The sequence below is a fragment of the Lepidochelys olivacea genome (genome assembly GCF_965140295.1).
Source record: "Lepidochelys olivacea isolate rLepOli2 genome assembly, chromosome: 2".
Lineage (NCBI taxonomy): Eukaryota > Metazoa > Chordata > Testudines > Cheloniidae > Lepidochelys > Lepidochelys olivacea.
This window is the reverse complement of record NC_140412.1, coordinates 39,724,037-39,745,908: the sequence shown is the minus strand read 5'-3', so window position 1 is coordinate 39,745,908 and position 21,872 is coordinate 39,724,037. Positions and strand designations below refer to the sequence as shown.

The 21,872-nt window shown below is 41.9% G+C and overlaps 1 protein-coding gene across 1 annotated transcript in view; it reads right to left on the bottom strand.

The window, feature by feature from the left end:
- Positions 1–21,872, bottom strand: part of RGS22 (regulator of G protein signaling 22) — a 100,432-nt gene that overhangs the window by 14,071 nt on the left and 64,489 nt on the right. Inside the window, exons 16-22 of the mRNA XM_084621318.1 lie at positions 19,590–19,784; positions 16,409–16,501; positions 15,570–15,736; positions 13,400–13,562; positions 10,874–11,032; positions 8,816–8,893; positions 5,124–5,285 (exon numbers count right to left, since the gene is read on the bottom strand). Coding sequence (XP_084477444.1) covers positions 5,124–5,285; positions 8,816–8,893; positions 10,874–11,032; positions 13,400–13,562; positions 15,570–15,736; positions 16,409–16,501; positions 19,590–19,784 — 1,017 coding nt within the window. The remainder of the gene's footprint in view (positions 1–5,123; positions 5,286–8,815; positions 8,894–10,873; positions 11,033–13,399; positions 13,563–15,569; positions 15,737–16,408; positions 16,502–19,589; positions 19,785–21,872) is intronic.

Sequence of the window (21,872 nt, the reverse complement as noted above, 5' to 3'; positions counted from 1 at the left end):
CAGCAGCTGCCTGGAAGAGTGCCTGGCTCTCCCAGGCAGCTGCTGCACTGCACTGGGCAGTGTCTCAGGCAGCATGGCTGGAAGAGGAGAGGCGCTGGCCTTCTAGCCCCTTCCTCTCCCAACCACAGGCCTAGGGAGGGTCACTTGACCCTTTGTGCCCCTCCCGCCAGTCGCCCGTGCCTCACAAAAAATGTTCTATGACTAGAGCCCTGCATGAATACAAATTTATACTTGTGGATGTGGATATCCATGGACAGAAATCGGTATCCACTGAACTGCAAGGCTTTCCCAGGAACCACAGTGGCAAAAGGAGCAGAATGTGGGGCTGCCAGGTGGTCCCACGCCAGCAGCTCCTACAGCGCAGCTGTACCGCCCCCATCCCCGCCCGCAGCCCTGTTCTCTGGCAGGGCTATACAGACCCCAGAAAGGAGATACAGCTGTGTGGAAGAGCTGGGGGCCGGGACCGGGGATGGTACAGCCGTGCCAGAGGAGCTGCTGGCGTGGGGCAACCCAGCAGCCCCACGTTCTGCTCCTTTCGCCGCTGTGGTTCCTGAGACAGCCCTGGGTGTTCAGCAGATACCGAATGTGTCTTTCTGGTATGGTGTACCAGCAATAAATATCTTAATGGTACAGTGTACCTGACCGTACCGGCTTACTTGCACCACTGATCATACACACACACCCCCCCTTAACTAAGATGCAACAGAATTCTTGCATTGACTTTTTTAACAACAAATGACACCATAAAAGGCCAATGACATCCTGGGTTGTATTCATAGTCATTGAGCAGACGTGATAGTCCCTGAATGTGCTTCTGGTGAAGCTGTGCACTTGATATTCTAGATTCAATGTCAGCATGTTATTGACAAAAGTAAGGTAGTTCCAAACACGAAGGCGTGAGAAGGACTGATTTCCAAAAAAGTCTATGGATAGCATGGTGACTCATAACTAAAGGGGACAAGGAGACTCCCTACAAACAGTGAGATAAGAATGACTCAGGATGGTATAAGGAGCTCTAACCAGGAGAAATGGCATGAAATTAAGAAAGGGAACAATTTAGGCTCACGAAAGCTTATGCTCTAATAAATTGGTTAGTCTCTAAGGTGCCACAAGTACTCCTTTTCTTTTTGCGAATACAGACTAACACGGCTGTTACTCTGAAACCTTCCTGACACTGAGATCTTCAGGATTGTTTTATAGTTTCCCAAAGTCCCATGGCTTGGGATTATTAAAAGTAGAGTGGACACAGCACTAAAACATGGAGAACAGGAATTCACTTGCAAGGGTCTCATTCCTATGATCCTATAATTCTGATAAAACCTGTGACTGAAAGCAAGTGCTGTGTAGTCAAGCTCTGACGAAGTGCAGTGGCAGCATTATCCTATGAGAAAATGTTATGAAGAACTGCCTTCAAATCCTTTGATATGCATTTTCCTTCTATGCAGAATTCCTAACTTTCCATAGTATTATGAGTTTATCACAGTTCCTTAAATATCTCTATTAAGATGCAGTGAGCACTCTAGAGAACCTGTGGGAGCAGATCTGATTGAGCTCAAGAATTTGGGTTAACTTTTGATAGAAGAATTTGTTTTGCAACTTGATCTTTAATCTGAAAGGAAATTAAACCCCATTGTTTTTAAAAGATATTTCATAATTCAGAGAACGGTTTTGTTTTTATTATTAATACTTTTTAATGGTGTGAAAGGCAAAGATGATAACAATTACAATGAGAAAAGATAAATGCATGTTTGAAAGGACAATAGAAAACCATATTCATCATATCCTACAATAATATTATGCCTTTTCTTATTAATTTAGGATGTAAAAAATATCAAATAAATCATAGAGGAAAGAGAAACAAGCCATAGGATATAAAAGGAAAGATAAGAGGCAGAACATAGTGTAGCAGACAGAAAAAAATCCTATGGTCTAATATTTATTTTAAAAGTCATTTCTTCTTATTTATTATCTTTTAGTTGCCCAAAAATATCCTACCAATCTGCCAGGTGGTAAGGAGCACTGCAGACGTCAACTCTCACAGGGAGTTCTGTTTGAAAACCAATGGCACAATATGATCCAGGCACTGCAGGCAGGCACTATGCAAAGTTCTGCACACAGCTTTTTGGCAATGGTCCTATGGTACATCCTGACCTGCAACGCGCCTGCTCGTCTAGTCCTTGGCATCTATGAAGAGCAGCAGCTGCCAACTCTGCCAAATTGTGTGCATGTATAATTATGGTCAGATTGTACTTTTCTTTGTTAGATAGGAAAATAAATAAAATTAACATAAATGGAGGGTAAAACAATAGCTTTCTTCATAGAATATGTCCACAGAGAAAACACTTCAAATTGGAGCCCACTTTTCTCCATAATGTAGCTCGGGAGAACCACAAACCAACATAAACCTCAGTCATTTGTGTGTGGGTTTTGGCCTCTCAGCGCTACTCCCAGTTCTGGAGTAACAAGTGAATCACCATCTCATAGCCTTAGCTAGAGTCTCAGTTCTGCTGTGCCTTCGGAACCAGTGGCCTTGGGAAGCACTTAGGGTTCAGTAATTTCAAAGCCTGATGAGCCAGCTCTGCTTTTCTGTGGTGGCAGCATTATTCATGTGTTAACTTGTATTTATGATGGCTAAGCAGGTGGCCAGCAATGATTACTGGTATCATTAGTATCTCATTTATTTATAGCTATTATTTATTTTTTAAATAAACCTTGAAACATGCAAATTAAGCTCATAGCTTGCCCAAGCAACCACATATTCTTACACTATTATCCTCATCCTCCCTCCTGCCAGCCCTTCCATTTGTTTGTTACTCCTACTTGGGACTGTCTTTAGTGTTTGTGTTCATACAGTGCCTGGAACCACTGGGCCCCAATCCTGACTGAGGTCTCCATCTCTTACTGCAATATGGGATGAATGATAAATAATAATAATCATTGATCACATTAATTGATCACAGCAGCCTTCCCCACTCTCTGCAGCCTATGTGTAGGGGCCAGGCATTGTCGTAGTCATAAGAACAGCCATACTGGGTCAGACCAAAGGTCCATCTAGCCCAGTGTCCTGTCTTCTGACCAGTGGCTAATGCCAGGTGCCCCAGAGGGAATGAACAAAACAGGTACTTACCAAGTGATCCATCCCCTGTCGCCCATTCCCAGTTTCTGGTAAACAGGGGCTAGGGATACCATCCCTGCCCACCCTGGCTAACAGCCATTGATGGACCTATCCTCCATGAACTTACCTAGTTCTTTTTTGAACCCTGTTATAGTCTTGGCCTTCACAACATCCTCTAGCAAAGAGTTCCACAGGTTGACTGTGCTTTGTGTGAAGAAATACTTCCTTTTGTTTGTTTTAAACCCGCTACCTATTAATTTTATTTGGTGACCCCTAGTTCTTGTGTTATGAGGAGTAAATAACACTTCCCTATTTTCTCTCACCACACCATTCATGATTTTACAGACCTCTATCATATCCCCCTTTAGTCATCTCTTTTCCAAGTTGAAAAGTCCCAGTCTTATTAATCTCTCCTCATACAGAAGCTGTTGTATACCCCTAATCATTTTTGGTGCCCTTTTCTGAACCTTTTCCAATTCCAATATCTGCATGCAAGATATGGGCGAATCATGGATTTATATAGAGGCAATATGATATTTTCTGTCTTATCATCTATCCCTGTCTTAATGATTCCCAACATTCTGTTTGCTTGTTTGACTGCCGCTGCACATTTAGTGGATGTTTGCAGAGAACTATCCACAATGACTCCAAGATCTCTTTCTTGAGTGGGAACAGCTAATTTAGCCCACGTCATTTTATATGTATAGTTGGGATTATGTTTTCCAATGTGCATTACTTTGCATTTATCAACACGGAATTTCATCTGCTATTTTGTTGCCCAGTCACCCAGTTTTGTGAGATCATAGAATATCAGGATTGGAAGGGACCTCAGGAGGTCATCTAGTCCAACCCCCTGCTCAAAGCAGGACCAAACTCCAATTTTTGCCCCAGATCCCTAAATGGGCCCCTCAAGGATTGAACTCACAAACCTGGGTTTAGCAGGCCAATGCTCAAACCACTGAGCTATCCCACCCCCCTGTAGCTGCTTTGGACTTCACTATCTTGAGTAGTTTTGTATCATCTGCAAATTTTGCTGCCTCACTGTTCAACCCTTTTTCCAGACCACTTATGAATATGTTGAATAGCACTGGTCCCAGTACAGACCTCTGGGGGACACCACTATTTACCTCTCTCTATTCTGAAAACTGACCATTTATTCCTGCCCTTTGTTTCCTATCTTTTAACCAGTTAGTGATCCATGAGAGGACCTTCCCTCTTATCCCATGACAGCTCACTTTACCTAAGAGCCTTTGGTGAGGGTCAAAGGCTTATCAAAGGCTTTCTGAAAATCTAAGTACATTATATCCATTGGATCCCCCTTGTCCACATGCTTGTTGACCCCCTCAAAGAATTCTAGTATATTGGTGAGGCATGATTTCCCTTACAAAAATCATGTTGACTCTTCCCCAACAAACTAGTCCTTGTGCTCTCCTGAACACAGGCATGACTTACTTCCTGCTAATACTCTGGTGCAGTTCCATTAAAGTCAATAGAGCTACGCTGATCTACTGCAGTGGAGGATCTGGGCCAAAGGAGACATGACTAGTTTGGGAGAACGAGAGGATGATGACAACTCAGACTGCATCTTTCCTGAACACTTACCCTTTGTAAAATTGTGTACATATTGTGTATAAAATTAGTATTCCCTTTACTTACAATGGATAATACTAGTGGAATTTATCTATAACCTGAATAAACATTTTAAGAATGCCCACTGTGTTTTGTACAGCACAGAGCACATCAATGCTCAACATATAAATAATAATAAAATTTTGGGCATGAGTTAATTGACAATATCCCTGTAAAGGTCAATAGGATTCTATAATGTATATAAGCACAAAGGAATATGGGTATGAAATTCTCAATTAATTTAAAATGAACCAGGTGGCATTGATGTTGACAGTAAATTGCATCAAGGCACTATAGTTAAAAGTCTCCTGAAGTATGTTAATGGATATATACTTTTAAATCTACATGATATTCCCCTGCTCACATTATGGCACCATACCTTATATTTCTGAACCTCTTGCCAGAAGAGCACTCCATTCTCCAGTAAATCTCCTTTCAAAGACACAAAGCGCTGAAATTGTAATGCTGTTATTGGATTCAGCAGCGCTTTACGGAACATGATTATTTCTCTAGATGAAGAAACCCACTTATTGTCCACATGCTGTCAAAAGGAAAAAAATGCACTGAATAAACTGTTTCAAAAAGCAATAACAAAAGCATTAGTTAGGGTAAACTGTCTGATTCTTATCTTTGCACTGACCCTAACTTTCAGTAGTTTATGACAAGGATACAATAGAACTTGGCAATCTTTCTTTTCTTTTCTTTTCTTTTCTTTTCTTTCTTTCTTTGTGTGGTTGGTTGGTTGGGACAACATTTTTTGGAAAGGAGGGACGAGAGAGGAAATGGAAACAGCCATTGCTATTAATTATGGCAACAAGCTATGTTTCAGGGAACAGTTTGAGTTTTCTACAAACAAACAACAGCAACTAAGAGAAAAGAACAAACAAACCACATTGCTAAAAACTCCAAAATGCTTTTGACATGGACCTCACTAACAAAACCAGTTTTGAAAAGTGTTGCCATGATCACCAACAGAAGCTGGAGAGTTTGCTGTTTCTGGAATGAATTCCACGAATAGTAAAATGTGATTTAAAGTCATCAAGACATTTTGGGAATCTTCATGCTTCAAAATAGACAGTGAAACAGAGCGCATGAAAGGGTGAGCGAAAAGAAAAGCCAGAGGGGATAGAGAAAGAAAGACAATTTATGCAGAAGTTCATTTGACATGAAGTTTAGAATGGAAATCAACCCTCAGTCCTTCTTTACTGAGCTCACAATTCTCATGCTTTACTATTATTCTTGTACAATAAGCCAAGCAATTCCTCGCTGTTATCAGATGGATGACTGAAAACTACCCTATAACATCAGTATACAATCCATGAGGATCTAAAGGGAGGGAGTAATGTCCCATGGCTAGCAAGCAAGGGGTAGAGGAATATTTTTTGTTGCAAATAGCCTTGGAAATGTAACGTGAAAGCTGGAGCTGAAAGTCTGTCAATGGTTTCTCTTAATAGTAAAATAAAATCACAGGTTATACACAGTCCCCTGCTACAGTCACCCAGCCTAACTTTTGGGCACTGTGGGAACTATAACAAGTCCCTCAAAGTTTCGGAAAGCCACAGACAGAATCAGGGCTGGAAATGCTGCCGAGGCTGCTACTGGTGATGTTAGTGCCGTTACAAGCTCCCTCCTGGCTGCCAGCCATCTGGGTGCCATCGAGTGGGTTCCTCTGCTGAGCAACCAGCGTGGCTTTGGGCCACCAAGAGGGCAATTCAATAGAATCAGAGGCAGCACAGCTTAGTAACTAAGGACAGCACTGAGAGCACTCTTGCTTGCTAATACTGTCCCTGATACAGACTCTGACTGTCTTTGGTCAAGTCCCTTAGCCTTTCTGCCTAAGTTTCCCCATCTGTAGACTGTTGATGTTACTATTCTGGGCTGTGCTTGATTCTCTAGTTAAATAACTGTATAAAAACCCCAGAGCAAACAGGAGAAAATAACCCCAACTCATCAAGATGATGACTAGCTTCAACTCTTTTGACACCTCTGCTCATGAGCTTTTGTTAGCTCAACTGCAGCCATAACAAGGATGGTTGGGGCTGCTCTGGGGACTGGCTTTATTGTAACACTGATGAGCACTCTTAGAGTTGGTGGGGCAACTGCTCCTTGATCCTGAAGTTCTGCAAGATTCCAGCTTGTCGCCCCTCTTGTTTAACCTGTGTATGAGCTTCTAGGAGGGTTAGTAAGGAAGCAAGGACTGTGGTGCCTTAAGTGCACTGATGATACCCCGTTGTACTCCTCCATGCCTTCTGACTGTCCAAAACTGCTACATGCATTACTTAGGGTTTGTCTACACTACCAGGGTTGTCTACCTATGTTACTCTACTCTAGCTACGTGAATAATGTTGCTGGAGTCGACATAGCTTAGGTCAACTTACCGCAGTGTCTTCACTACGCTGCATCGACAGGAGACACTCTCCAGTCGATTTATCTTACTCTTCTCGGGGAGCTGGAGTACCGGAGTCAACTGGAGAGCACTGTGCCATCGATTTATTGGGTTTTCACAAGACCTTCTAAATCAACACCCACTGCATTGACTGCAGCAGCATTGATCTTCCCCGTAGAGAAGACAAGCCCTTAATGTTTGGCTGAGGGCAAGCTGGGTGAGTCATAATCCAGATAAGACTGAGGGGATTCATAGATTTTAAGGCCAATGAAGACTATTATGATCATTTAGCCTGATCTCCTGCATAACACAGACCAAATGATATTGGGTGGGGGAAGAAACTGGATGATATGGCAGGAGTAATATAAATCCCTAAGTCTGAGATGATGTGCTCATCACTGGCTGACTGGATTCACAGTCTGGACTTCTGGTTTGCCCCTCAACTGCTACTAGAATATTCAGGACAACAGCAGCTAGACTGGCTTTTTCTCATCCTCAGCTCGGAAGGAGGTTGCAACCATCTCTTCTGGATGCCGACTTTGTGACCACCATGCATGCTGTTGTCACCTAAGGGCTGAGATACCATATTGCTTTCCTCATGCAGTAGCTATATACAATCTGCAGCACAGGCAGCTGGGCTGTACTTCTCTTCCAGTGGAGATGGGTAGTGGTGACCCAAAAATCAGCTTGGTTTAAGAGAAAATTAGTTAAATTTGACTCAAAAGAATCATTTTACTATAGTCCTCCCTCACATGCTAAAGCTGCTTCCATTCAGAGTGGTGTGATCACTGTGATCAGGAATTGGTTAAGTGCTGGGAGATGGGAGTGAAAAAATAATCAAATGCATCCTGCTTATATGATGAGATGTGACAAAAGCACAGCCCTAAGTGAGATGCTGCAAATAACTATTTCCCTAAACACAGGTACCAGGTGAAAACCCAGTTAACAGAACCCACCTGCACTTTGGATTTCTTTCTATCTAGTGGTCTGCAGCGGTAATGGTGACCTGGTCTCTAGTTTGAATTCAACAGACAATAAAATGTAGACTGAATAAATGTATACAACTTGCACGTTGGCAACCACAAAGAGTTCACTGCTCTTCAAGGGGAAAAAAACTGGCAAAAGTCTCCTGAAATGTCAGATGACTGAGGTTTAAGATGTTTAAAATCGATATTATCTTAGCGCTGTAAGGTTAAAATACAATTCTAAATGAAACGGATACTGTGTGATATGATTAAACTTGCCCATTCTGCTGCATACTTCACATTCTCTTTTGTGTCTGCATGTAATCCACTCTCAATAATAAATAAACTACCAGATGCTGGAATGAACAGCTTGTCCCAATAAGTCCACTGCATGGAAAATACAGATGAACGTGCATTAAAAATCCAGTACCAATTATGAGTCTCAGGGGAGTTCAGACTGCTGCACAATCCCTGGGGAGAGACCTGAATTGCTCCAGAGCGACCCCTCTGGCTAGTACAAGTATTGCTGGAAGTCCCATCCAGTTGGCGGCCAAATTAATCACTGTCAGCAAGTACAACTCCACTGAAGTCAATGTAATTACACCTACAAATGCCAGCAGTGAACTTGGGCCTAGATATGTAAAGCAGGGAAACAATGAAGAAGTCTCCAGGCTTCAATAGGGAAACAAAGGAATACCAGGGAAAAGAGACATAACATACTTTACTTGCCTTCCAGGACCCAATCTTCTTCTCATTTCTCTGGATTAGGAGATCTTCAGCTATGTCCCTTATCTGTGGCTGAACACAAGATTATCAGTATGTTCATATGCCAAGTAATAAATTCTTCTTGTTTAATGTGCAGGCTATAATGGGTTTGGATATAAAATGCTCCCAGTTTTTAAGTCATCTGCTTCAGAAAAGGTAGATTTGATCAGGCAGCCCCTTTGCAGCCAAAACACCCACCTAAATCAAGGGAAGATTCTCTGAATAAGAGCTGCATGGTCAAACGCAGCATGTTTGGTCACCCTGAATTATGAAGATGGATGGAGAATGTCATCTGGTTTCAATTCCACTAAATAAACACTAAAGCAGCTGTTCTCAACCAGATTCTAAAGCCCCGAGCCCAGCATCTCCTATGGGGCTGAAGCTGGGCACCCCAAGCCCCGGTGCCCCTTATGGGGCTGAAACTGGGAGTGGAGCCCGGGGCTAAAGCCATAAGCCCTGGCGCCCTCTGTAGGCCTGAAGTCAGGATCAGAGTTGCGGGACTGAAGGCAAGCCCTGGCACCTCCACGGGGCTGAAGCCAGGAGCAGAGCCACGGGGCTGAAGCCCCGAGCCTCAGCACCCCCTGAGGGGCTGAAACCGGATGCAGAGCTGTAGGACAAAAGCCACAAGCGGTTCCTCCCTCCCACAGCTGAAACCCCAGCCCCCCCAACCCAGGGGCTGAAATCCAGATCCCAGAGCCCCCGCCCATGACTGAACCCCTGAGCCTCTCAGGGCTAAAGCTCTGAGGCCTCCCACCTCCCCATACCAGTGGCTGAAGCCAAGAGATCTGAAACCCCCGCCCACTGCTGGGCCTGGAGTTTTTATAGTATGTTGATGGGTGGGGGGGCTAGGAAAGAAAAAGGTTGAGAATCCCAGCTTTAAAGGACCTTTTTATCCTTTCACTTTGTGATAAGATAGGGAACATAGTAAGGAAACATAAATGGAGGTAGAAAAAGACCAAAGCTCCTATGATTGTTACAAATCATAGTCTTGCAAATAAAATAATTTGGCTTACTTAAAAACCTACAAAATACAGATTCGTGAAAAGTGTCCAGTGCTCTAAATCAACAAATAGAGAGATGGACGATCCAATCTGCCCAAATTTTTGTAAGCCCTTTGAAACGTCTTTATGTTAAAAAAAAATTAAAACTAAGTTACATGTCTGATTTGAATGACTTCAGTGCCTGGTTGGAAACGGCAGGTTTTGCCTCAATCAGTACAATACAAACTCTCCATTCAGTTTGTGTGTGTCTGCTAAAAACAGGATTTTTTGCTATTCTCAGCAGCAGTGTAATTCCCCCTACCACTCATAGATCCCATCCTAGCTACACTGCCATAAAAGTCAGTGAGGTGGAAGCTATGCCCATAGCAAAAAAGCTAGAGGACGATGTGCCAGCAGGAGAAAAGCTCTCCCTACTCTGAACACTCATGTGTAATTTAATTGATCATTCTTTAATGTAACCAGTCAGAAGCCAGGCCTGAAGCCAGCCAGTCTTCCCACTTGGCAGCTCTGCAGAAGGCCTGGAGTAACTCCTGTAGGCGATACAGCTTCAGGTGGGAGGACATGGGCAGCGTGAGAAACAGGAGTAGCAAAGTGTGGGAAACCAGCTCATTTGTTTGTGCTCTTGTCTCCCTGAGCATCCCTCCAACTCTTTTCTGTGGAGCTGGATTTCTTCTGGGTGTGACTATGTGTGGTGGGGGAGTAGAGAGGGTGAACTCTGATGCAAAGATCCAACTTTTCCCTATATTGGCTGGCTGTGAAGGCAGCATCAACTGCCTTCTTCAGCTTCAGTGGCTAACGAGGCCATCAGCAGGATTGGGCTATTAGAGGGAAAAAAACCTCATTCGCAGGCATCAACTTAACACTGCAAGCTGTATGCACAAGTCACTTCCCTTCAGTTTAAATTCAATATGAGCTATGATTGACTGTCATTTTTCTGCACCATCTTACCCTAGCAGTAAGCTACATCTCAGCATGAAAACAGTACTGGGATGGGCCATATCTGAAACATTACCTTTGTTTTTCTACGTGCCCCAGATTGTTCTTTTGCCAGGAACAGTGGCAGCCACTTTTTTTCTAGCCTCATCTGGACGTATTTTTGAATTTCTAGCAGAACTGCTGCGGAAAGTCGATCATGAAGTATGCGTCCCCAGCCTCCACCTGACTGCATTAGCTAAACAATCCAAATACAATAACAGATTAGAGAAGCTCTTTTGTGTATGGGCAAATGTTACTTATCCCTTGTGATAGATGCAATGTTATGGAAACATGGAACATTCAAAGACTATTGTGTTAGCTTTATAAATATTAAGTGTATCTATATGGGCTGGCTAGTGACTGCATTCCTGGCTAAATGGGTCAGATAAGGAATGGCTCCTGCAGGAACTAAAGTCAATGGGAGAAATTAACACAAATTCCCAATAATGAAACAATGCAGGTAGCAAGTCTTTTTCAAGTTTCGACCCCTGAGGAATAGCCTGACCTAGTTCAAAGGCCTTGGGGCACAAACGATTTGAAACTGTATAAAATACCTTCCCTGAGTTGAGGAGGGTCTCACACACATCACCCAAAAACCCGGGAGGTGGTGGTCAGGGGACGGGGGGGTTGGACAGGGGGTGGGGTCCCAGGAGGTCCGGGGGGGGGGCAGGGGAGGTTGGATAGGGAGTGGGGTCCTGGGGGGGATAGTTAGGGATGAGGGTCCCAGGAGGGGGCAGTCAGGGGACAAGGAGCAGGGGGGGTTGAATGGGTGGGGGATTCTGAGGGGAGCAGTCAGGGGGCGGGAAGTGAGAGGGGGCAGAGGCCAGGCTGTTTGGGGAGGCACAGCCTTCCCTACCTGGCCCTCCATACTGTTTTGCAACGCTGATGTGGCCCTTGGGCCAAAAAGTTTGCCCACCTCTGTGCTAGGAATACCAAAAATACAAAAATAAATCGCAATTAAATAATCTGTTAGAAAAATAAACTGGGTATTCATCAAGTGACAGCTAATTAAAGTGGACACCTCTCAGTCAACGCAAAGTTCTGCTGGAATAAAGACATGTATTTGTATAATTGTTATTGTGATGATTTCAGGAATCTGCAGACAGCTGATGAATTCTATTTGAAGCTGGAGTCTCTCTATGTGAATCTGGGTCAGACTGCAAACTCTATTTCTAATGTGGGGCTTATTTGCCTTATCTTCTGTCTTTTGCCTCATATTGAGTTAACACCCACAGGAGGTGACAAGAGACATTCTTGCACCTGGCAGTGGGCTAACAATAGAGGGTTGTTGAACTCTGGTGATCCTCCATTTAAATGGTGTACCCATGGACAAAGATGGCTACTGCTCCTAGTGGGGGGAGGGAGTAAATAGTCAACAGCTCACCTGGTGAGGGATTTTGATTACCTGACAAAGGGGACTGGAAACTATAAGATAAAGGGTCTTTCAACAACCACTGTAGAGAGCAAAAAGGCATTGTCTGAAGGGGTCAGAGAGAGACTCAGTGATTCAGAGGAGAAGCCATATGGAGAAGAGGAATCCTGGACACCCAAGATGACTATGACCTAAACCCAAAGAACAGTCAAGATTGGTGAGTAAACTGAGGCAGGGAAATGTGTAAAGGCATTTTATTGATTTGTCTAAAAATGTATAATTCTTTAGCTATCTACAGGAAAGAGTGATTACTTTTGGAACCTTTCAAGGTCTGTGTGTCTGTCTGCTTCCACCATCATGAGTCCCAAAGGAGGTGAACTGTAAGTTTGAGTGCCCACAAAGTGGATCTCTGGGAAAGGGTGTGTTTAAGCAACTGGGGTGTCTATGTGGGCTCAGCACTGGTCCTGGGGGACTCGGGCAGCTGGACCTTGAAGTCCCATTTATGCAAAGGGGTAACAGACAAAAAGAAAAGGAGTACTTGTGGCACCTTAGAGACTAACCAATTTATTTGAGCATGAGCTTTCGTGAGCTACAGCTCACTTCATCGGATGCATGCCGTGGAAACTGCAGCAGACTTTATATATACTCAGAGAATATGAAACAATACCTCCTCCCACCCCACTGTCCTGCTGGTAATAGCTTATCTAAAGTGATCATCAGGTGGGCCATTTCCTTTGTGCTGGAAATGGCCCACCTGATGATCACTTTAGATAAGCTATTACCAGCAGGACAGTGGGGTGGGAGGAGGTATTGTTTCATATTCTCTGAGTATATATAAAGTCTGCTGCAGTTTCCACGGCATGCATCCGATGAAGTGAGCTGTAGCTCACGAAAGCTCATGCTCAAATAAATTGGTTAGTCTCTAAGGTGCCACAAGTACTCCTTTTCTTTTTGCGAATACAGACTAACACGGCTGTTACTCTGAAAAGGGTAACAGACAGAGATCTTGCCCAGAAAATGTGCCAGAGATACACAAAGAGATGGTGGAGGAGCCTATTCTGACTCAGGAAGCTTAAAGCCTTTATGGCCAGTATCTGGGACCCAACCACAGCAGCCTGAAGCGTGTCCAGCAGGGGGAGATCTGCCAGAACTGTGACAGCTGTGTATAAATATTGTTTTATATACTGATACCTGGTCTTGTTGTTCTTTTGTAGCTGGACTATTGGGTCCAAAGAAGTATTTTTTATTTAGGTACTTGTTTTTAATATCTTTAGATTTTTCCTCTCTTTTTTCTTTTTCCTTGTGGAGCATCCTTCTGAATTGTTCAATATCTGTCCAACACATGAGATCCATGCTACAAAGAAATCAATGAGAATATTCTTCATTATTCCATGTTGATGTCATTTTCATTAGAATTCTAACAAGTTATTATTTTAATTACAATTAACAGAAGTGGAATCAAGTGTCCAGATCTTGCATGCTCTATCAGGGATAGACTTTTTGCCTCAGTTGTTCCCTACTAGATGAGAAATAAGCTAACATGAGAACGACTATGCCACTTGTTCAACAATCAGATGTAGAAAGGGAATGCCTTGAAGTCTCAGTCTACAGTGGACCAGACCAAATAATTTCTTTGATGAATTTGCCTCTTGTGCTCTTTTTGAATCATCTATTAATAAATTCCTATTTCCTCAACTATTTTATTATCCATATTAAAAGATGAATAATTTCTACATAAAATTCCTGGTCTGTAAATTGCTCATAATTAGTTCAATATGAGTATTTGATATTAAAAATTCCAGCTTTTTAACGGGATAATCTTGATTGGACACACAGGTTACATGATACTGGTTTTGTTCCTTCATTGGAGAAGAGAAATATTTACAATACTCACACTTCCAAATTCACTTTCTATGATTATTCTCTTTTAAAATTTGGTGTTTCTGTGAACATTCCTGACAGTAAACTTGTTTGCTAGAATATTTGCAGAAAGTGAAACATGCAGAGGGAGATCCAGCCAAACCACTTTAATTTCTTGTTCTAATAAATATTTGCTGACTTTTGTTTCATTTTTTGAGGTATTAGCTCATGGGTAAAATTTACAAAAGTATCTAATTGACTTAAAAACTGAAGTCTCATTGTCAAAAGTCTCTTGGGTACTTTGGAGTTTAAGTCCTACTAGGACTTAGTCTCCTTAGTAGAGCTGGTTGGAAAAATTCTAACAACAACGTTTCACTGGAATTTGCCGATTTGTCCAAATTGGAATGTATAACGGAGACAGTTCAGTTTCAAAAAACGTTCAGCTGGAACACTGCCTCGTTTCCTAGCAGTTCTCCCACCCAGTTCCTTGGCAGCCCACTATGCAGACTGCCTCAGAGTTGGGGACCACAGGGCTTCCAGGGTCTGCGGCTATGGGGCAGCTTGCTAGGTAGACTTCCTCAGAGCCAGGGGCCCTAAAGCTTCCAAATCAGAACAAAACCATAGTTTAAAATCTCAAAATCCTCCATGAAACAGAATGCCTTTTCTCCACAAAGCTCTGCACCTGTCACTTAGGCATTTTTGACTCTTTTGCTCTATGCTAGTCTATAATTATATTACCGTTTACCCTGGACGAGTAGACAACACCCTCAGCATTAGTTTAGGGGAACCTAATTTAAAGAAATGGATGAGTGTAAAAAGGGATTGGAAGGTTGAAAAAAGGAAATATTTTAACTATTTTCAGCAGTTACTTAAGAACTGAGTACTTTTGCAATTTTCTGGAATGTTAAAAATATGGGGACTAATGTGGGAAGATATAGGGAAGTTAGGCGCAAACCCCGCATTTACTTCTGTTGAAATCTTTATTTTACATATGTAGGCTCAAATTTTGAAAATTTGTGTGTGCATGCATAAATTACACATGCAGTTACTATGATGGTGTATTTAACTGTGTTAACTACATGAACCAAAACTGCAGTTGCTTACACACTTGTGATAGCTGTGTGCCCAAATTCTGTGTGTATATATTTGTCATTCTGAGCCTTCAATTTGAAAAAAAAATAGATTCAAATTGTTCTACCAAAAAAAGAAGGTTTAATTCATTATAGATCAAAGTCTGTGTTGGGCGCATGCCTTTAAATGGCCCTGGGACATATGCAGGCAGCATTTGACCACAAATGATTTCATCACAGGAGATTTATTCCTAGCAAACAGCTGAGACTGCCATTCTGATGTCTGAACAAAATTCTCATTTTAATGCATACATATAATTCTCAAAAAAAAAATGGATAGATTGCAATCCTGTAACCCTTACATGCCAAAAATCCCATAAAAGACAATGGGCATTTTGAGTGCAGAAATTATTGAAAAACAACAAACATACACTGCTGAATGCTCTTCAAGAAAGAGTCGGAACTGTTCTAACTCCAGTCCATTGTGGATCAGGTCATGAAGGCTACAATCTCTGTATTCCTCAGGGACTTCACTTAAGACCTGTCCTTCTCGGAGAACATCAGGCTGAGGTAGGGGACTGACTTCAGGAGCAACACTCTAACAGAAGAAACAATTTCAATTATATAAAGAAGTCTTCTACCTCTATAACCTGGACAATCTAATAATCCTCCATTAATCCCTCTGTATTGTTTTTAATTCCTTCTCTTCTGTTGTTGCTAATTGCTGTCATGCAGTCACTTTTTCTCCTGTTACAGGAAACACTGCTCTGTCATAACCAAGCAGACAAGGAATGATGCTGCTACACAGAGATTATTACCACTGCTGAAAAGGAGAAGAATCTGTCTTGATATAAAAACTTCCCGATTCCTAAGGAAATAAGTTGCATATATCACTAAGGTTTGTCATCGGCTTTATTTTAAACATATTGGGCCAGATTCTATCCTTAAATAAACCAGTCACTCAACTGAAATCAAAGGATTTCCTCAATATTTAGGGCCCAATCCACCTCCCACTGAAGTCAGTAGAAGTCAGACCATTGACTTCAATGGAGGTGGAATCAGGCCCAGATACTGATGTAACTGAGAGCAGAATTGGAACCATAATTAAAACAATGATGGCTGTCAAGCATTCATTTGAAAATTAATACTAGTGAACAGCACTGTTGGTCCATCAAACCTGCTCACAGTCTCCTTTCATTGCTGATACATAAAGTGTTAAGCCTCTGAGATAGAAATCAAGTTTGTTTTTGTTAGTAGGTGCTTGTCTTACCTCATCCTTCTTGGAAACACTCTCTTGATGCAAAGACTGTAGCTTTCTAAAGTACACTGAGTCCAGCTGTCGACTTTCTTCCACCAGCTCCACCTAATAAAAATAATATCTTATGTCATTCCCAAAGTACATATTATAGAAAGATGGAGAGCTGGGCAGGCAACTTGCCAATGACAGTGGGTAGAAAAGAAACACCCTTGCCAATAATGAGACAGATGTTTAGAAGAAAAAAAAATCACTGCAAGTTGCATCCCTATGAGAGCCACTGAGAAGCAGCAATCCAGTTCTTAGAACTTTAGCACTCACTAGGAAATGATGCTCATCACCAGTTTTGAAACATGAGCACCTCAATAGAGAATCCAACCAATAAATATTAAAGCTATAAGACAACTATTCTGTGCTTTTCCTGTTTTGTTCCATATTGTGTCAGTTGGTGCCTTTTGACTGTAAATTGTTCAGGGCAAAGACTTGAGTGGTATTTTTTAATCTGTGTAGCCCCATGCACATATATGGTGCTTAACAACAACAACAACAGTAATCTTGCATTTGTATGCTCAGATCAGCAATTAGGTGCATAAGTAACTGTTTTATGCATCTATGTGTTGGTTGGAATGTTCAAATGTGGCAACTGGACATTTACCAAACTTGGACCTACAGGTTGTAGTGGTGCAGTAATCCATCACAGACAGACTTCCCCCACCATGGTCTTAATTATGGAAGAGCTTATATGAAAGAGAAAAGACGATATTTCCAAATTAACATCTATCTAGACACTCATACCATACTCAGCCTTGTATATCTGAACATCCACGGGCTACAATCTAACTCTGTTCTACTGCTGGAAAACCCTTTTCCGTTTCTTCGTTGTTGGGTTTTGTTTTTTGAGAAATAATATGTAATAATAAAACAAGTTGAAAAATAATTTCAGACCATTTTGTACAAAGATTAAAGAGAGAATTGATAGAAGTGTGATGAGACACCATAATGAAAAAGGTTTGATTTGGTGTTTGGGTTTTTATAAAAGATATTTTGACCATGCCTCAAATGTATGATTTAAGCCTCTTTTTTATTGCTGGTTGAAATATCTTGTTTTCTATGGACTAAATGAACTGTTCTGTGTTGCCAAGCAAGTTGGGAAAGAGGACACAGGGAGTCTCCTCTCCCTAAAGAAGTAGCAAAGCTGGATCTTTCGTAGAAGGAGAACTAAGTTACTGAAGAGTGGATTGGATCAAGAGGGCATAGTCTGAGAGGAGCAGCACAGAGCTTTCCAGAGCATGTGCTGTTCTGTCCACCCTAAGGAATATGTCTTCTCCTTTTTGCTGGACTCAACAGTATCAGGCCCTATATTTTTTTACGCATCTGCCCAGCTCTCTTCTGTTATTAGAGTATTGACATTTGAAAAGTTTATGCACAACCATACAACAGCAAAGCAAAACACCACCTGTGCAGAAAGGGTGATAAAAGTTTCTCATTATATCACTAACAGAGACATTGTAGGCTGCATGCATGAAATTAACATAAAGCAATCATAGAAGGTTTTAGATTAAAACAATATGTTAAAAGAATGTTCAGAAAATGTCATCCCTCTTTTAATAAAAAATATTAAGAATTATGCTTTACAATGAAACCACTTGGTCAGAGGAGCTGCTATTCTCAGTATATGTTAAGTGTTAATAATGTTTGCAAAAGGTGTAATGCTTAGTATAACATTAGTCTGGCAAAGTCTAAGTGGAATTTCATACTAATGAATGGGTTGGCCAATTACAGCGTTGTTTTTGTGGATACAGACTAACACGGCTACCCCTCTGATACTTGATAGCATATTCTGTAGATCACTAAGAATGTAGTTGAAATATCTTTCTCGTGACAAAGCTTAGAAAGAGAAGAGATTATGGCATAAAATGTACAGCATGGCAAAATTCTGTTCTCAGGCCTGTCAGTCTTCAACCTTGATATCCTGGTCTCCCCATATGTGTGGCATGCTCATAGCTGTTCATGCATGTAGAGAGAATATAATAATAATAATAATACTTTTCACTGCTATAGTGATTTCCAATAAAAGATCTCAAAGTGCTTTACTAATATTAACAAATATACCCTCATCTATGGAGGTGTTATTATGTAATGCTCTTTTCTTTACATATAATAAAAGAAGGCCACTTAACCCAAGATTATAGTGAAACTACGAGGATCAGAACCCAGGTTTCCAGATTCCCATTCCCATTAAACGGATCACTGCCCCTTCTCACCTAATCCACAGATACACTTTATGAATCTGAGAGCAAAACTTGGTCCTAATTTTTGTAACCGCTTGTGAGCAGTTGCATTTCCCAACATACTCTTAAACAAAGTCCACATACAGAATACAGTCAGAACACACAGCCTTGCCTAATTACTTCTTGTTCTGATTTTTTTGTAAGAAGCAAAACTGGAATTTCCAACTTTCTCTTCTGGCTTTGCTGTTCTTACAGTTTCTCCCTCAGGATCGCCCAGCCCTTACTTTAGATCCTCTGTCTAGAGAGCCACTCCCACCTCATATCTGGATTGGACACTGAGCAGGCTGCCTCAATAAGCCTGCAGAATACACTCAATTCTTTCACAGGAGACTCACCACGTGCTTACATGGTAGAGTGTTTCAGGCAAACACTCCTTGTCTGTTGTACAATATTTCCTCTTACTCTAAGCATTAGCCACAACTAATTCTAAGCACTAAGACATGTTTGAGGCAGTTAGTCTTGACTTAGGGTCATTATAATGACACTCTGACAACTCTGCTTATTATCTCTTCATGGTAAAAAAAATGACTCCTTGACCACTCATGCTAAGTAAAATCAAAGGTGACCTTTAGTCAATGGTGTGATTATGAGACCGCACAGAGCACACCATCCCACAGGGAAAGCCTGTGCCTCAGGAAGTTACATTCCCTCCCAGAGCAGACTGGTCCAGTTCATTAGAGAACAGTGCAGGTTGCATCTACAGAACGGAGTAGCCTGCTCTCCACAATGTGTCCTACTCACTCCAGGGGTCAGTGCAGAGGGGAACTGCAGCAATGGCCCCATTCTTTCCCTTATGAGGAACACTGAGGGAGCAGTACCTGCACTCACTCAAGCCCAGTAACTGGAATGGGGATGATCAAGGGACAGAATAAAGGGCACTCACTAGCTGGCCCTATATAAGTTACCTTTCCATAAATGCATTTGTCTACTTCCACCATTTTCATCCATGGTACCAGCAGAAGGGTGAGGATATATTCTTCTGCTGGGTCAAAAAGATCCTCATAAGGTGGCTCAATTTTCTGATAAATCTCATTTTTCTTATCCTGTTGCAGTCCAATATCCATGCTGGCAGAAGGAGCAATGTAAGTGGCATAAAGGAACTACAATAAAAGAGAAGACAACGGTTTTTTAACCACCATCCATTCTAATGGCCACAGTAAATAAGTTAGTTAAAGACGAGTGTGGTAGCAAACTGTTTTTTATTATCCTAGTTACTCTCTCGAACACATCATCTTTCCCCCGCTTCCTCTATTCCCTCGATGCTACTAAGTTTTCCAAAATACAGTTTATGCCACAGCTCCCTGACTTCCTTACTCCTACATTTTCTGCTTATTAAAAGCTTCTTTGATGCCAAAATCATGCATAACGGTGATGGTAATGCTTACACAGAGACATTTTGCTGATCCTTAGTTACATTCAAGCAATCACAATTAACAACAACAAATGCGGATCTTCATCTTTGAGTTACACACTGTTATTACTCTACACATTTAACTGTAACAGGATGCACTGTTCTGTAGCACAATAAACCATTTTGTGAAAGATGGTTACTTCTTGCTTTTTAGAAACCAAGCCAAGCAAGATTTTGGAATTTTAACCTAAAATTGAAAATTTGAAATACCAATAAGACCGCAGTCCTGCTTCGGGATCCACTAGCATGGACTTCTGTGCTTATGCAGACCCCCACTGATTTCACTAGGACTCGGCCACAGCACAGGAGCCCACTTCAGCGTATCCCAATGGAGTGCTGGGGCCTAAAGCCTCACCAAAGCAAATATCTATGAGTCTATGATAAAATTCATATAGTTTTAAACATTCTTGTCTTTTGTTGTTATCAGCACCTTATATCATTAAAGTTGTAAGAATATTCAAAAATATAATGCAGGGGTCTCAAAATCGCGGCCTGCAGGCCATCTGCGACCTGAGAACCTCCCCACTGAGGCCCAGGGAGGAGAGATGCATGCAGACAGGCTGCCAGCAATCTCAATTACAGGCACCATCCCCCGCAGCTCCAAATGGCTGGGGGAGAGGGAGATACCACCACTAGTTGCCGGGCAGAGTCAGTCATGGAGGTAGCATCATTGGTTGCCAGGCAGAGGCAGCCATAGAGGCAGCATCACTTTTTCCCCCACAATGAATACAAGTCAAAATACCGAACACAACTATCTGATGCCCACCTTGCTGCAATCCTGCAGGTTTCCACTGCTCAGTCACACAGGCCAAACATCAACAAACTGACAGAACTGAAGCGTTGCCAGGTGGCTGGCCAACACTAAAAACTCTCTGGCAGGCGAAGAATTGTATAAAGTTGTATGACAGTTTTATTATTTCTAAGAAATTCAAAATAAAAAATACAATATAAACATTTTCTTTTCTGAACACCATCTTCAGTGACATTATTGGCCCGCTGGGAGGATTTGAGGACTGGCCCTGGCCCTAAGGTAAATTGAGTTTGAGACCCCGATATAATGCAACTTTTGGGACAGATTCTGAGCTGGGGTAAATCAGCATGGCTCACTGACTTGAATGGGGCTACACTAATATACACCAGCTGAGAAAATAGCCTTCCCTGTTTTGTCTCACTCAGCTTAGACAGTGAAGTAAGGCTGGTCAGTTTTACTTTCTGGTTCTCATGCACTAATAAAATACTATTGTGTTTTAGTGTCGAGCACAGCAGAGGAATGTTTGAATAGTTAAAAAATAACTTCTCTTTTCTTTATTTAGCATATCAAACTTCAACCATAAAAAAAACCAAACCCAAAATGGTTACTAACCTTTCTATACCTGTTGTTCTTCAAGATGTGTTGCACATGCCCATTCCAATGTATGTGTGTGTGCACCCCGAGCACAGTTGCATGAATTTTTTCCCCTAGTGGTATCCATGGGTCAGCTCCAGTGGCCTTGGATGCCTGCCAGCCCTGTGCCCCTTCAGTTTATTTTTACTGAGTAACTCCAATAAGAGATGGAGGGTGGGTTTTTGAATGGACATGTGCAAGAGATCTTGAAGAACAACAGTGACAGAAAGATTAGTACCCATTTTTTCTTCTTTGAGTGCTTGCACACGTCCATTCCAATGTAGGTGACTCACAAGCAGTTGTGCAGGAGGTGGGCTCAGAGTTCAAGGACAGGCTGACTGCAAGACTGCATGGCCGAAGTTGGCATCGTCTCTAGTCTGCTGGGTGTTGGAA